The sequence below is a fragment of the Panthera leo genome, chromosome A3 (assembly GCF_018350215.1).
Source record: "Panthera leo isolate Ple1 chromosome A3, P.leo_Ple1_pat1.1, whole genome shotgun sequence".
NCBI lineage: Eukaryota > Metazoa > Chordata > Mammalia > Carnivora > Felidae > Panthera > Panthera leo.
Genome location: NC_056681.1, coordinates 87,957,712 through 87,971,043, shown reverse-complemented (window position 1 = coordinate 87,971,043; position 13,332 = coordinate 87,957,712). Strand labels below are relative to the sequence as shown.

The 13,332-nt window shown below is 56.4% G+C and overlaps 1 protein-coding gene across 7 annotated transcripts in view; it reads right to left on the bottom strand.

Moving 5' to 3' along the window:
• DYSF (dysferlin) overlaps window positions 1-13,332 on the bottom strand; it is a 224,646-nt gene that overhangs the window by 109,546 nt on the left and 101,768 nt on the right. For all 7 annotated transcript variants that reach the window (XM_042932648.1, XM_042932652.1, XM_042932650.1 and 4 more), the window contains 5 exons: window positions 13,208-13,332; window positions 11,238-11,344; window positions 6,137-6,329; window positions 3,875-4,030; window positions 37-168 (listed from right to left, as the gene is read on the bottom strand). In XM_042932648.1, coding sequence (XP_042788582.1) covers window positions 37-168; window positions 3,875-4,030; window positions 6,137-6,329; window positions 11,238-11,344; window positions 13,208-13,332 — 713 coding nt within the window. The remainder of the gene's footprint in view (window positions 1-36; window positions 169-3,874; window positions 4,031-6,136; window positions 6,330-11,237; window positions 11,345-13,207) is intronic.

Genomic DNA, 13,332 nt, shown 5'->3' with positions numbered 1-13,332 from the left:
CACGGAGGGCAGGCAGGGCAGGCCAGCAGCACTCACCGTTTCAGCAAAGACGGACAGCTTTCCCTCAGCAAACTGGTTGAACTCCTTCTCATCCACAGAAAGCCCAAACCAGAGCTTCACCCGTATCTGCACTGGCATCCGGGCTCCAGGAACGCCCTCCATTGGATACTAGGTACCAGAGAAGGACAGAAACCCATGATTCCCTTTAGGATCAGGATGTCCCAACTGAGACAGGGGTTGGGGGGGGAAGGCAGGGGGTCCTCCAGGACTGGACATATTGGCCTGACACCCACTAGACATATGTCCTGTTGGAGGAATTACCAGAATTTCACAGAAAGAGAAGATATAAATTTTTTTTGAAAATTCTTAATGTTTATTTATTTTTGAGAGAGACAGACAAAGCACGAGTCAGGGGAGGGGCAGAGAGAGAAGGAGACACAGACCCCGAAGCAGGCTCCAGGCTCTGAGCTGTCAGCACACAGCCCGACGCGGGGCTCAAACCCACAGACCGCAAAATCATGACCTGAGCCGAAGTCGGACCCTCAACCGACTGAGCCACCAGGTGCGCCAGGAATGTATAATTAAGAAGGCCTCTCCCCACCTGCCAAGATTCCTCCCCGCCAAAGAGGACTATCATCTGCACCTAGGCGATCTTTGCTAAAATTAGCCATGCCTAGATAGACCAGGGTCCCCCATTCTCCCCTCTCCCACCACATCCCATTTCTGTTTCTTCTAGAGTAACACTGCCCAATGGAACATATAACATTTCCGTCACAATGAAAATGGTTTATACCCACATGGTCTAGTCTGGTAGCACTAGCCCCTTGTGGCTGGTGACTGAACACTTGAAATGTAGCTGCTGTGACCGAGGAACCAAATTTTTAGTTTTATTTCATTTTAATTAATTTAAATGTAAATAGCACCTTATGGCCACCATATTGGAAAGTGCAGTTCTACTATGTATCTCTAAAGGAGATAACAACGATCCAGGTCTGGAAGGGGAGGAGGTTAAAGCTTCCTCCTTAATTTTCAGTTTGTTTGGGTGGGGGGTTGTGTTTTTGTTATTTTTGTCTTGGCTCGATGTCAGTGTATCATCTGATAGCCCTATCCTTTCAAGCGCTTATCAGCATGTTAACCACTAGGCACTGGTCCTCAATTGCTTATTATCCTGAAACTTTCAGAAGCTCTGCCAAAATGGAATAACCACAACAACCCAGCATAAAACATTTATTCTCCACAACTACTTCCCTGTTTGATTGAAATCAACGGTCAGATATGGCCTGAGGAACAGAAGTTCTCACTCTTAGAACAACACCCTGTCTCTTATAGGAAGTAGCACATTAAGTCGTGAGCATGAGCCTGGAGGGGTATCTCCTCCTCCGCAATGGGGTGGGGGCTGAATGAGAGGAGAAGGGAGTTTTGATGGGTTCAGAAGAGGAAAGGGGGGGCCGAGGTAAGAGGTCCGCAACAGGTAGAGGGGGCCTACACCCCAGGAAGGAGAGCCCAGGCCATGGAAAGGGATCAGAAAGGGGTGCAGGGCATGCCACGACAATGATGGTCTCACCCTTCACCCGGTCTCTCTGCTTTTGGTTCATCCGTGGTAAAGCCTGGAGGAGGGCCTGACCCCACATGTCACCCCCTGGAAACCTCCCATGACTGTTGGCTTCAGCTGTCCCCTCCCTGGGGTGGTTAGTGGCCTTTTTCCCTCCAAACCACGAGCCCCAGGGAGATGGCAGGAATGCCTGACCCTCCCTTCCCCCTTCCAACCCCAGTCTCTCCCCTGCCCTCCCCTAGACGGGGCCAGCCTGCCGGACCCAAAATAGCAACAGCAAATAAAGAAATGTCTAGTTTGGGGCTCCTCTCCCTCTCTACTGGTGCTCATTTTTTCCAACTTTGGTTTAAGTTAAGAAACACCAATGTTTTCTTGGTCTCTGCTTGCTGCCAACATTTTTGTAGAGCTTGCTCAGGAGCTACTGGCGGGGCTCATAAACTCAGTGGGGAAGACTTCGAGAAACAATTCTATATCTTTTTTTTTCCTTCCTTTCTTTTTTTTTTTTTTTTTTTTTTTTTTTTTTGCTTGGAATCAGGGAAAAATGTTCAGTTTGTGTTTCCCCAAAGACGCAGGGCCGAGAGGTCAGAGCCTGAAGCTCATCCTGTTCAAGTACATCCCCACCTGCACTCTAGCCAGACAACCTTTCCTGGTTAGCCCCGCTCCGATGCGGCAGCTCCTTCACTTCCTTTCCCTTCTGCCCTGCTAGGCGAGAAGCTGGCTTAGGAGGGATGCAAAGCAGGATGCTAGGAGGTTAGGACAGCACAGGGAACATGCCCCAGGTGGCACGTATGCAGGTGAGAGGGGGCAGCCCACTGCCTGACACCTGCCCACTCTCTCTCTAGGCAAAGCTGGCCTCCCCAGTGACCCCAAGTCCAGGTATCTACTCATCTCTGCCTTTATGTCGGCCTCCAGTCGTGCTGGTGGAGCCTCCTCTCCCCAGGGAGCAAGGGAGCTCCACGGGGGAGAAAGGGGAGAAGAGCGGAGAGAAACGGACATTCATGGATCACACCTCGTTCCAGCAAGATCCATGGCCTGCGTCACCTAACTGAATCCTGAAAACCTGTGAAGTGGGCAGCCTCCTGCTCATTTTACAGGTCAGAAGACCGCCAGCAGTTCAGGGAGGTTAGGCAACACAGGATTCCAGCCAACCCCGTGACCTGTCCACACACACTGTGCCGTTGAAGCCTGTCCTCTCTACCGACCCCAGGGGGTGACAGGAATGACTGGCCAATACATGAATGGGTTGACCAACAGCCACTGAGAGGTTTGAGGCTAAGGCTAACCAACAATGAGTGGCTGGAAGAGGCGAGGCAGGTGCCGGTCCTAGTGTGGATAGAAGGAGGGGCGGGGGAGAGAAGGCTGAGAGCAAGGGGCTGGGGCAGATGGGCCAGGCTGGGAAGAAGGCCAGATGGCTTATAATTCCAACAGAACCATCTGGAGTGAGCAGTGAGTGGCAAGGGGCAGGCCTGCCTTCCAGGGCTACTCTTCCTCTGGCAGGACAGCCTCGGTGACAGCCCTTCTAACAGGGACTCTCCCCTCAGACCCCGGCAGTCATGGCACATGAAGGGATTTCCCTGAATTGTGTCCTGGCCACCAGGCCACAGTATATCCCAACCAACGCAGCCTCGGCTCTCTGTTCCCACATTAACCTAGAGAGGAGGATGGGGGTCCTCAGGCACCTGCTCACATCCCTGTCACTCAGCCCAAGGCTGGCCAGTCAAGAAGACGGACAGGGTGCAAGGATGGGGGTTGGAGGAGGAGGAAGGGGAGGAGAGGTGCAGGCAGGACAACATGAAGGGTACTGGATTACTCACCCCCAGCTCCCTGAGGGGCCAGAGCCTTAGGCACACTCGATGCCCAAACACCAGCCTTCCCACAGGGAAGAACTTGAATCTGAGCATGATCCCAGCTGGAGTCAAAGCACTCGGGCAGAGCATTGAGGTCTCTACCAAGGCTCTTACAGGTTGGGGTGGGGGCTGAGAGCTGAACCCCTCTCCCAGAGGTCTGGCTGGGGAGATCGAGAACAGCCTTGGGAGTCAGCCCCTCCCAGACAGCCAGGGGGCGGAGGGGCAGAGACCCTGTCTCACTCATTCCTAGCACCTCCGATTCCAGCTCCCACCTGCCAACTTTCTAGACCAGGTGTGTGGGGTCTAGGGACTTGGTAGGGGAGAGACAACAGAAAATGGTTTTACACAAAGCCCTCGGCCCCTTCTGAGACTCAAGCCTAAAGACTCAGTTAGATGGAGAACAGGAGGGGACATGGAACAGGAAGGGGACAACCTGGGAGAAAATACGGTCACGACTTGAGAAAAAAGAACCCACTTTCAGAAATATCGTCTGCAGCTTCCCACAATTCTTGCCACAGTAGTTGGGACCCCGCCGGGAGAAGAGGATCTCGTGGGCGGGCACCCGCTGGTACGCCACTCGCTTGTCTCCCTGCAGCATCCAGATGATGATGTCGGGCAGGCTGTTCTGGGGCTGGAGAGAGGACGGCAGTCAGGGTGGGGAAGACCCACGCCCCACAGTCCACCCTGAGACACCCAAGCCTCTCCTCCCAGCTTCCAGCTCTCCCACCACCCACCCTCAAGAGTGGCCCACCCCTTGACCTCCCAGGGCCAGCTGGGCACCTCTGTCTTCAGCAGCTATGAGCCCCCAGGGACAGGGCATGAGGCTGCGTCCGCTCACATCAGGAGCCTGCCAAAAATTCACTGAGCTGAGTCCACATTTTCCGGGAAGAGACACTCCTGCCTGGAGCCGAGAGCTTATGTTCTTAGATCTCCCTCCCCTGGGTAGATAGATGCTTCTTGGCGGGGGCAGAGATTGGAGGATTTGATTTGACTCAAGAAATGACATCATACTTAAGATGCTACCCTTCTTCCTCACCCCCGAGAATAGCAGCAAATCCATAGATGTGCCCCTTCCCCGAGGACACTCCCACCCTCCTCTCTCTAATAGCAGGGACTTGTGGGGTCTGGTCCTTTTCTGGGCTTAGTGACATTAGGCTCTGAAAATGGCGACTAGCCCGGAACAAAACTGCAAGGCCCTGAGCCCCTCGGAGCCACTAACTATGAGTGAGAACCACTGGGCACAGCCCATCTGCTTCCAAGGTTGGTGAGCAAAGTGTGCTCAGTAAGGTGGCGCTGGGCCTCTAACCAGGGCCACGGCTGACAGCTGATGCTCCTAGAGCCTCGCTGGGCATTTCCCAGCTGCACTCCCTCCCTGCAGCAGAGATAGGCAGCCCCACTTGCCAGGTGAGGAAATTCAAGCTCAAAGAGGGTAGGAGCCAACCAGGTTCCTCTGACTCCAAATAATGGTTCCTAACCACTCTCCCAGCGTGGTGCCAGCACAGCGGCAGCTGCAGTGCTCCTGGGAACTTGCTAGAAATGCAAATTCTCAGGCTCCACCCCAGACATGCAGGATCAGACAGGGTTTACAACCTGTTTTAACAAGCCCTTCAGAGGATTCTGATGCACACTCAAACCTGAGAAAGACTCTCTCTGGGTTCCCTTGCACTCAATACACTTGACCTTAACCCCTCCCAGCCATATCACAATCTGTGCTGAGAGTTCCAGGGTCAATCTGGGCCAAGATTATGGAAGGCAGCCTTTGTCCAGCCCAAAGATTGGTCTGTGGCCACTGCATGGGGACAGCCTGTGGCTGGGCAATACAGTGTTTGCCCAGGTAGCTGGCCACATGCCCAAGGCCTTGCTCAGGGACGAGTCCAAGGCTCACTCTCAGGGACCAACTCTCTGGGCTGCCTTCTGCGCAGCCCCCTACCTCCTGGACCCCCTCTCCCCTTCCACAACTCACCTCTCCAGAAGCCCCTCTCAGGCCCCGCCCTTTCTTACATTCCTTCTGGGGAGGTCCCTCCTCATCACCCCCACCCCCTCCATAGGGGGACCACACACCTCTCTGGTCGGAATGGGCAACAGCTAGTCTACCCATAACATCTGAGCAGAACTTTGTCCTCATTCTGAACAAATCTGTAGAATGCTTGCTTGCCCTAGGAACTGGGTGGGTACATCTGACCTGGGGCGGGGAAGGGGGTGCTATGCAGGTGGGGACAAACTGCAGCCACCACTCTCTGATTCAATATAACAAAGTTCAGAGTTACTATAAATGCAGCCTCCTCAGGCCTGGGGCTCGGAGGCATTTGGGAGAACAGGAAATGCAGGGCCACCAGAGAGGCTGGTTCAAGGCCAGGTGCAGAAAGGTACTAGTTGGCAGGGAGGAGTCAGGTCCCCGGGGAAGCAGGCCCCAGCACTGAACCTGGAGCCAGGCGTCCTGGGTTCCAGTCCAAGCTCTGTCTCTGGCACACTTTGGTGACATTTATTGAGCACATTGGGGGCACCGTGCGAACACTACCGCACAACAGGCTCTGAGCTAGGCCCTGTAACACCCAGGATCCAATTGCAACCTCTCTTCTCCTGCTGGGGACATTGAGGATCAGAAAAATTGAGTCACCTGACCAAGCCCACCCAGAAATGGAGCCAGAGCTGGATCACAGTCCAGACAAGTGCCCACATCCCTCCCGGTTCTGATGCTCTCAGGGAGGAAGAAAGACGCCTTCCAGGGGTTGACTACCTCATCTGCCAGGGCCCGGACACGCAGCAGCCAGTCTTCCGCCTGCTCCAGGGCAGCAGGGAGCTCACTGCGGCCAAGTTTCAGTGCCAGGGCCGCCTCAGTGATCTGGCCTAGGTGACGGGTACGCAGCCTGTACAGGTACTGGTCCAGGTGGGTGGCAGAGGGTATCTCTTGGACGTCGCCTAGGGGCTGGCTGTGAGGGACAGACAGATGAGATGAACCCGGCAGTCGTCCAGGCCCAGGTACACATGCTGTACACACACATGCACACGGAACACCACCCCCCCCCCACTGCCAAAATAGGCCCCACACCCTCCGCCTGCCTGTTGGGTACTCCGTGTGCCCCAAGTGCCTTCTCCAGCCTGACCCACATGCACAGTCATCTCCATGTGACCGGCTCCATCGTCACCTCCTCCAGGAAGCCTTCCCTAACTACACTGGTCTGTGTGCCTCCTGTTCTGAAGTCCCTCTGCCCTTTATTCCAGAGCTGCCTGTTTGGAACTTAGGAGTTCTTTTGTATGTATGTGAGTTCTGTTGCATGTGTGTCCCCTCTGCCCAACTGACTGCAAGCCCTCAGAGGGCCCAGCAGGTCCCTCGGTGCCCTGCACCTTCCTAGAGCAGAGGCCGGAGTGCTAAGTTGCCCTTGGCTGAAATGAATCCATTCTGTTGTATGCACACTTTCTTCAGGAAGGAAATTTATGGACCCCTGACAAGCCACTGCAGACACTGTGGGGAGGCCGGCAGCCAGCAATACAGATGTGTCGACCTGGGGCAGCCCCATGACACCCCTCCCAGAAGCCTTTGGAGAGGAGGTGCGGGGTACATACAGCCCCAGAAATACAACCCTAGGCCCCAAGTGGGGGTTGGGTTTAAACTCAATCCTATTTGCAGGCAAAGAACTCTGACCCTCCCCATCCCTCTGGGCTCCCTGGAAGTCTTTCTTCACGTGGCCCTTCCCGACCATACTAAGCCTCTGGGGTCAGTCCATACACACACAAGGGTCATGCAGGGAGGGTGGGGTGGGGGTCTCTGTGCTCTCCCTCAGCAGGCAGGAGCCCTCTGGATTACCCCTGCTTGGGGGTCTGGGGGCTGCTCCACCCCTGCCCCACCCCCACTGAGCCCTTGACTCCCAAGCAGGACATCAGTCAAACCCGCTCCACCAGTCCTGCCCCCAGCACTTGCAGCCCCCCCCCCCCCACCTCACACTCCCCTCCCCGCAGCGTCTCGACTCCGGCTCCCGGCTGATTTATTTTTCTGCCAATTTCCCCGAGCTATGCAGAACCAATTACCGCCGGAGCGCAGCGGCACTGCGGCCGCCAGATACACCACTCTGGCAGGCCCTCGGCGCACTACATTTTTCCTGTTATTTTTTTTAATTGAATTTTTAGGGTGGGGGGAGCGGTACGCAAACTCCATCTCGGGGAAACTTAAGCCCCGGGGCCTGTCTCAGGTCACGTACTGCACACCCTGTAGTAATATAATATTTACTGCCCCGAGGGTGCCGCGGATGGGGCTGCCCCAGGCCAGGAGAGGGGCGGCCTCCATCCCCAGCCCACTCGATTGGGGTGGAGGGGCATGCCGGGTGGGTAAAGGGGGGCCTGGGCCAGAGTCCTGGCTGGGGCCTGCCTGGGAAGGAGGCCTGAGTGGGCCTGAGGGTGGGGGCAGGCAGATCTGGAGTTGGATATGGAGAGCTGAGCCAACAAGGCTGATTTACGCTCCCAGCCTAGGTCGGGAGCTGGGAGGGACTGCCATACAGACCACCAGAGGGAGATTTTCATGGAGGCTACCAGTCCAGCCAAGACTCCCTCAGAAACAGCCAGGACCCGTGACTGCCACCAGCAAGATATCCTGGACCTTTCCCACCCCAGGAAAGCCCAAGGCAAGAGGTACCAAAGGACAGGGAGACTGGAAAATGAAGGTCAGATGATATTGTGCCCCCAACCTCAAACAGGGACTGTTGCCCTGCCAAACCCGGCTGACTCGGAAATGGTGGGCAGGCCCGGGGCAGGGCTCAGTGCAGGCTGAGAACAGAGCTGGACCGCTCAAAGTCGCCGCCGTCCCCTGCAGTGAATGGGTGTCTTTGTCAAGAATAGCCATCTGGAAGGGACAGTGTCCAGCCTGAAAGATGAGCTGGTCCAGGGGTCATTCACTTCATTCCTCATGAGCTGGTCCTGACGGGGGGGGCTGGGTTTGGAGACCCCGGCTTGCCCACAGGGAACACCCAGAACAGAGAGGCTAACAGGCTAGGTCCCCACTGAGCAGCCTCAGAGGCAGAAGTACTTCCTGGAGGAAACTAGTCAGGCCAAGAAGAGCCAGATGGCATTCTGGCCGAGGGAACAGCATGTGCACAAGTCGAAGGCTCAGGGGCAGGAGGGAGCACATGTGGGGTGGTGAGAGGCTCCAAAGGGCCGGAGGGTAGGACTTCTGGGGTCCATGAGGCAGAGAGGGAGTGGGGACAGAGAGGCCCCTCCACCAGGATGAGAGCTGGGACTTTTCCTGAAGGCAGTTGGGAGCCACTGAGGGCTGAAGCCAAGGTGGCACGACAGTTTTAGGAAGACTCCCGAGAGTGAACTGGATGTGCCGACAGAACATCCAGGTAGAGATGTGTAGCAAGCAGATGGGTCCGTAGGTCTGAGGACGAGAGGAGAAGGCTGGGCTGGAAGAACAGAGTGGGCACCACTGGCAGGGGCAGACTGGCTACCAGGGAAAAGGGCGGATAGGAAACGAAGGACACTGATTTAGGAGGCAGGACGGGGCTGGCTGAAGGAATGGTGAGCAGCCAGGGGTCGGCTCTGGTGCACTGGCTTGGGGCCCCAACACTTGTCAGCATGGAGTCAGAGGTGAAGGCAGGCCTCTTGCTGCTGTCCCAGGGCTATCAGTGGCCTTGAGCAGTGCCTGAAGGAATTGGTCCTGATGCTTAGTATTCCTCCCTGGAGAGCCATTTGTGCATTCCAAGAAGATGGGAACCTTCCCCCCAACTCCTGACCTGGGATCAGTGTCCCTAGGGGGCCCCCAGGCACCTTCTATCCCCAGGAGAGGGACTCAAAGGGGACCAGGCTTAGGCAGAAGTATGAGAACAGAGTCCTGAGAGGGCCAGTGAGGGCAGCCCAGGACTTGGGTCCCACCTGTCTCCGATGTTTCAGGCACCTGAGACCCGCCAAGGTCCACACGATCCATGATTCAGGAGCAGTGCTGCAGGTAGAGCCCAGAGCCCTGGCCCACCCTCCACACCCGGGCTCTCAGGCTCCGAGCCCCTCCCTGTGCTGACTGCGCCCCATGTGCCCCTCCAGCCTCACTCTGTCCTCCAAACTCCAGACCACAACTGTCGTCAGGTACCCAACACGGCCAGTCCTAAGCTCCTCGTCTTCCCCTAAAGCTGCTCTTCTCCCACTGATCCCCTCTAAGAATAGCCCTATGTCTACCCAGCTGCTCTGGCCAGAGCTGGGGAATCATTCTAGACCTTCCTTGAGCCCCATATCTAATCAGGCCCAGCCACTTACTAGAGGTATGAATCTTAGCACAAAAAGCATTCATGACGAGGCTGTTGTCATTATGATGCCTCCTCAGGAGTCCACACTGCCCTGTGTCTCTCTCTGTCCTCTGTCCCCATCCCTCCCCATGTCCCTGGCTTGGGTAACATCTTCGTCCAATGTCCGCTCGCCACCCCACCAACCCCCTGGCTCACACTATAGCCAGGGCGAGCATCTGAACCACGAGGACCCCCGTGGCCCCACCCAAAGCCTCTCAGAGCCGAGCTCACTTTGGTGGACCCCTGGGTCTGTCCCATTTGGGTTTCAGCTTCCCCTGCCATTCCAGGGAGGAAGCAGGCATTTCAGGCTTCCGCACCCTTACCTGGACAGTCCCCTCTCCAAAGGCTGGCTCCCACTCCTCCTTCAGAACTCACATTGGGGGCATCCCCTACTCCACAAAGCTTCCCTGAATTCAACTTGAGCTTGATGTACCTGCTCTGAGCTCCTATGGCACATGCCTCTAACTCCCCAACGTATGTCATTTGCTCACTTTTGCATCTGTCACCTCAGGAGGGCTGAAGCTGCAGGCTTCAGAAAGATTCAGGGAATGGGTGAATGATCTGCCTGAAATTCCACCATTAAGGGGCAGGGGAGTTTCTCTGGGGTAATGTTTTGTTTGATAAAGATGCACTTCCCAACTGGGGCACAAAGGACGAGAAGGCCCTGTGTCAGGCGGCCACGGTTACCCATTTCTGAGTGCGAAGGCACTTCTCGGACATTCAGCAGAAGGTGAATGGTAAGATTGAGAGGGGCACAGAATACGGTTTCATACATTTACACTTAACCCCGCAGACAGTAGAAAAACAACTGTTTATCATTAAGTCCATTTAACAGCTGAGAAAATGGAGGTCCAGAGAAATGTAGCTGCCCAAAGCCACAATGCCGGGGACAAGAAGCTAGGTCTTCTGACATTTTTTCTTAATAGTAATTATAGCTACCATTTATCAAATACTTCCTAAAAGACCAAGCATTTTGCTTACATGCTATCATAAGCAGTTATTCTTAATATGTGGTTGAAGATGAGGAAAGGGAGGCTCAGAGCAGGTGGGTGGTGAGCTCCAAATCACCCAGCAGTGGAGGGGAGGCTGAGATGCTTCCCCTTCTGCTGGGCCTCTAAGCACCCCCACATTCCATCACCCCCAGAGCCCTCTTTTCCTGAAGCTGACGATCAGCCGTGTCAATAGAAGGTTAAATAGAAACCGGGGTCCCCGACATGGCCTTGGGGAGGAGGGGCACTGTCACCCCCACCAGCCAGCTCCTCCTGGAGATTCCATCAGGGAAATAGGAGGTCGGGGATCAGAGACACAATGCTCCCCATTCAGGTGAGCCGGGCCGCCCCAGGCCCGCAGCTGCTGCTGCTGCAGGGAGATTTATGACCTGCTCTAAATGTCACCTTTTCAACTCCCCGCGCTGGCTCCACCACCTTTGGACTCAGCACGGGCTGGACTGCTGGCCAAGCGTGGCTGGGGAGACGTGCCGCGCCACTCACTGCCACACACGAACACTCCTAGGGAAAGGGCCTGGCTGAGCCAGGAGGGGAGGGGGGCGCGTGGGTGCCAGGCACCCCCTACCTGCAGTCGGAGATGAGCTCATCCATCAGCTGAGCCAACAGGGAGTCCACGTCCTCGGGGCTGCACTGAGCCTTCAGGGCCAAGTGGACTTGCTCCAGGCCAGCTTCCTGCGGAACAGGCAGGCGAGGGTTGGGAGCGGCACTGCAGGGCGGCAGGTACGCACCAGACCCCCCAACCCCTAGGCCCCCGTCACCGAAATCTGAGTCGGTCACCCTGAACCAAAGGAGAGAACAGGTAGAGCAGAGAAGGCGGAGCCCAGACCCAACAAACCAGAGTCTGTCTCGCCTCGAGAACCTTCCGGGGCTCCCCACACCAAACAGATCTAAATTCCCAAGCCTGGGACCCCAGCCGCCGGCCTGGTCACGGGACTTGAGGCCGTGTGCAAGCTCCCACAGAACTCTGCTGCATTTGGCTCCTCACCGGGCCCCCTCAAGCTGGTCTGATAACTCACAGCCGAGGGACCTGCTGAGTCCACACCAGTCCCCACCTGGAAGGGCCCATCCCTTCCCAATCTGCCCGTCCTTTCTTCAGGAACACTCAGATAACCTCCAATAGCAGGGAGTTCCCTCTCCAAACTCACGGCCCAGTCCCTCCCAGGTCACATCCGTCTCCTCCTGGGGTTCTTCTGCAGCCATCTCCACGGGCCTCAGCCCTGAGTTGTGAGACAGAGACCTCTCACAGAATACCTGTCAGATCAAGGGCTCACGCCTGAGTCCTCTCAGGTCCCCTCCCCACCTGTCAGCCTCCCTGAGCACATGCCATTCTGAGGACAGGCCTTGGGAAGGACACCCAGTCCAGGCCCTCAGGGAGCGTCTTGTGGGAGAACAGCTGACCCCCAAGGTGTCTGGACCTGTAGAACATGGACACCAAGCCCTGAAGAACTTGGGCGCTGGCTGGTCTCCTCCTTCCCCGAGAGCTGCCAGTCTCAGGAAGGCTGGCCACCATGCCTTCACATAGGCCTGTATCCCCTCCCTGCCCCTTCAAGACCCCAATTGCCCCCCCACACCGCTCCCCATCCTCCTCACTGTGCTCACCTCCACACCCACAGACACGCCCAAGCCTCTGCAACCCCCTCCCTCCACCCCGCTGCCCCACGGCTTGCTCCAGCAGTGTGGCCGCACCTGCTTCCCCGAGGTTCCCATGGGCCACCCTCCTTGTGGATGAGCCTCCATGCACGCACAGAAACAGCCTGGGGCCACTACCAGGATCACCAGCTGCATGCCCTTGACCTCTACGCCTCTGTCCACTTTGATGTCCTCCACTCTCTGGCCAAATGCCAGGCTCTCAGCTCTCAGCATCCACAGGGAAACCCCCAGAGGACCCCCTGGTCACATCCAAAGCAGGACTCACTGCCTGACCTCATACACACTGCTTCTCCCTGCCTTTCCAAGTCCCCAGCCACCAAGTCCTTCTAGCCCAAGTCCTGCAGCTTTGCTCCTGAGGTCCCTCCTGCCTGGCACCTCGTCACTGTTCCCGGACTACCTCAATGGCATCCTAACAGGGCTCCTGCCTCCCATCTCCTCGCGGCCTCTGCAATGCCCCCCAATGCTCCTTGGCCCTTTCCCTCCTCTGAGCCCCCATCCATTCCCGTGGTTCTCCTAGAGTGTCACCTGCACTTCAGTTTGGAACCTCTGTATGAGAGGTGTGGGGTGAACCTGCGCTTGCCTTCACTAAACTGACTCCCAAAGGCATTCCTGTTCAAGTCTACCTTGTGGCTGCAAGCCTCCAGCACAAAGCCCTGCATGTGGTCAAGTCAAAGGCAGTTGGTGAATGAATGAATGAATGAATGGGTGCAAGGCTCCATCCTGTTGCTTCAGCGTGGCTCCACTCAGCTCCTTCTCTGCATCATCTCCTACCTCAGTCTGGGCTCCTCAGATCATTCTCACTCCCCTCTCCCTGATCCACAGGCCCCCACGGGGACAGGGGGCGTGCACAAGGGTGTGTGCAGGTGTGAGGCAGTTTCTACTCACCAGCCGGTCAGCGATCCTGAGCAGCTGGTTCTGAGCCTCGACCCGGTGGCTGATGTCCTCCCAGTAAGATGACAGCACCACCACGGGCTTCACGTTGCCCCAGGGCAAATAGTAGTAGTGGCACC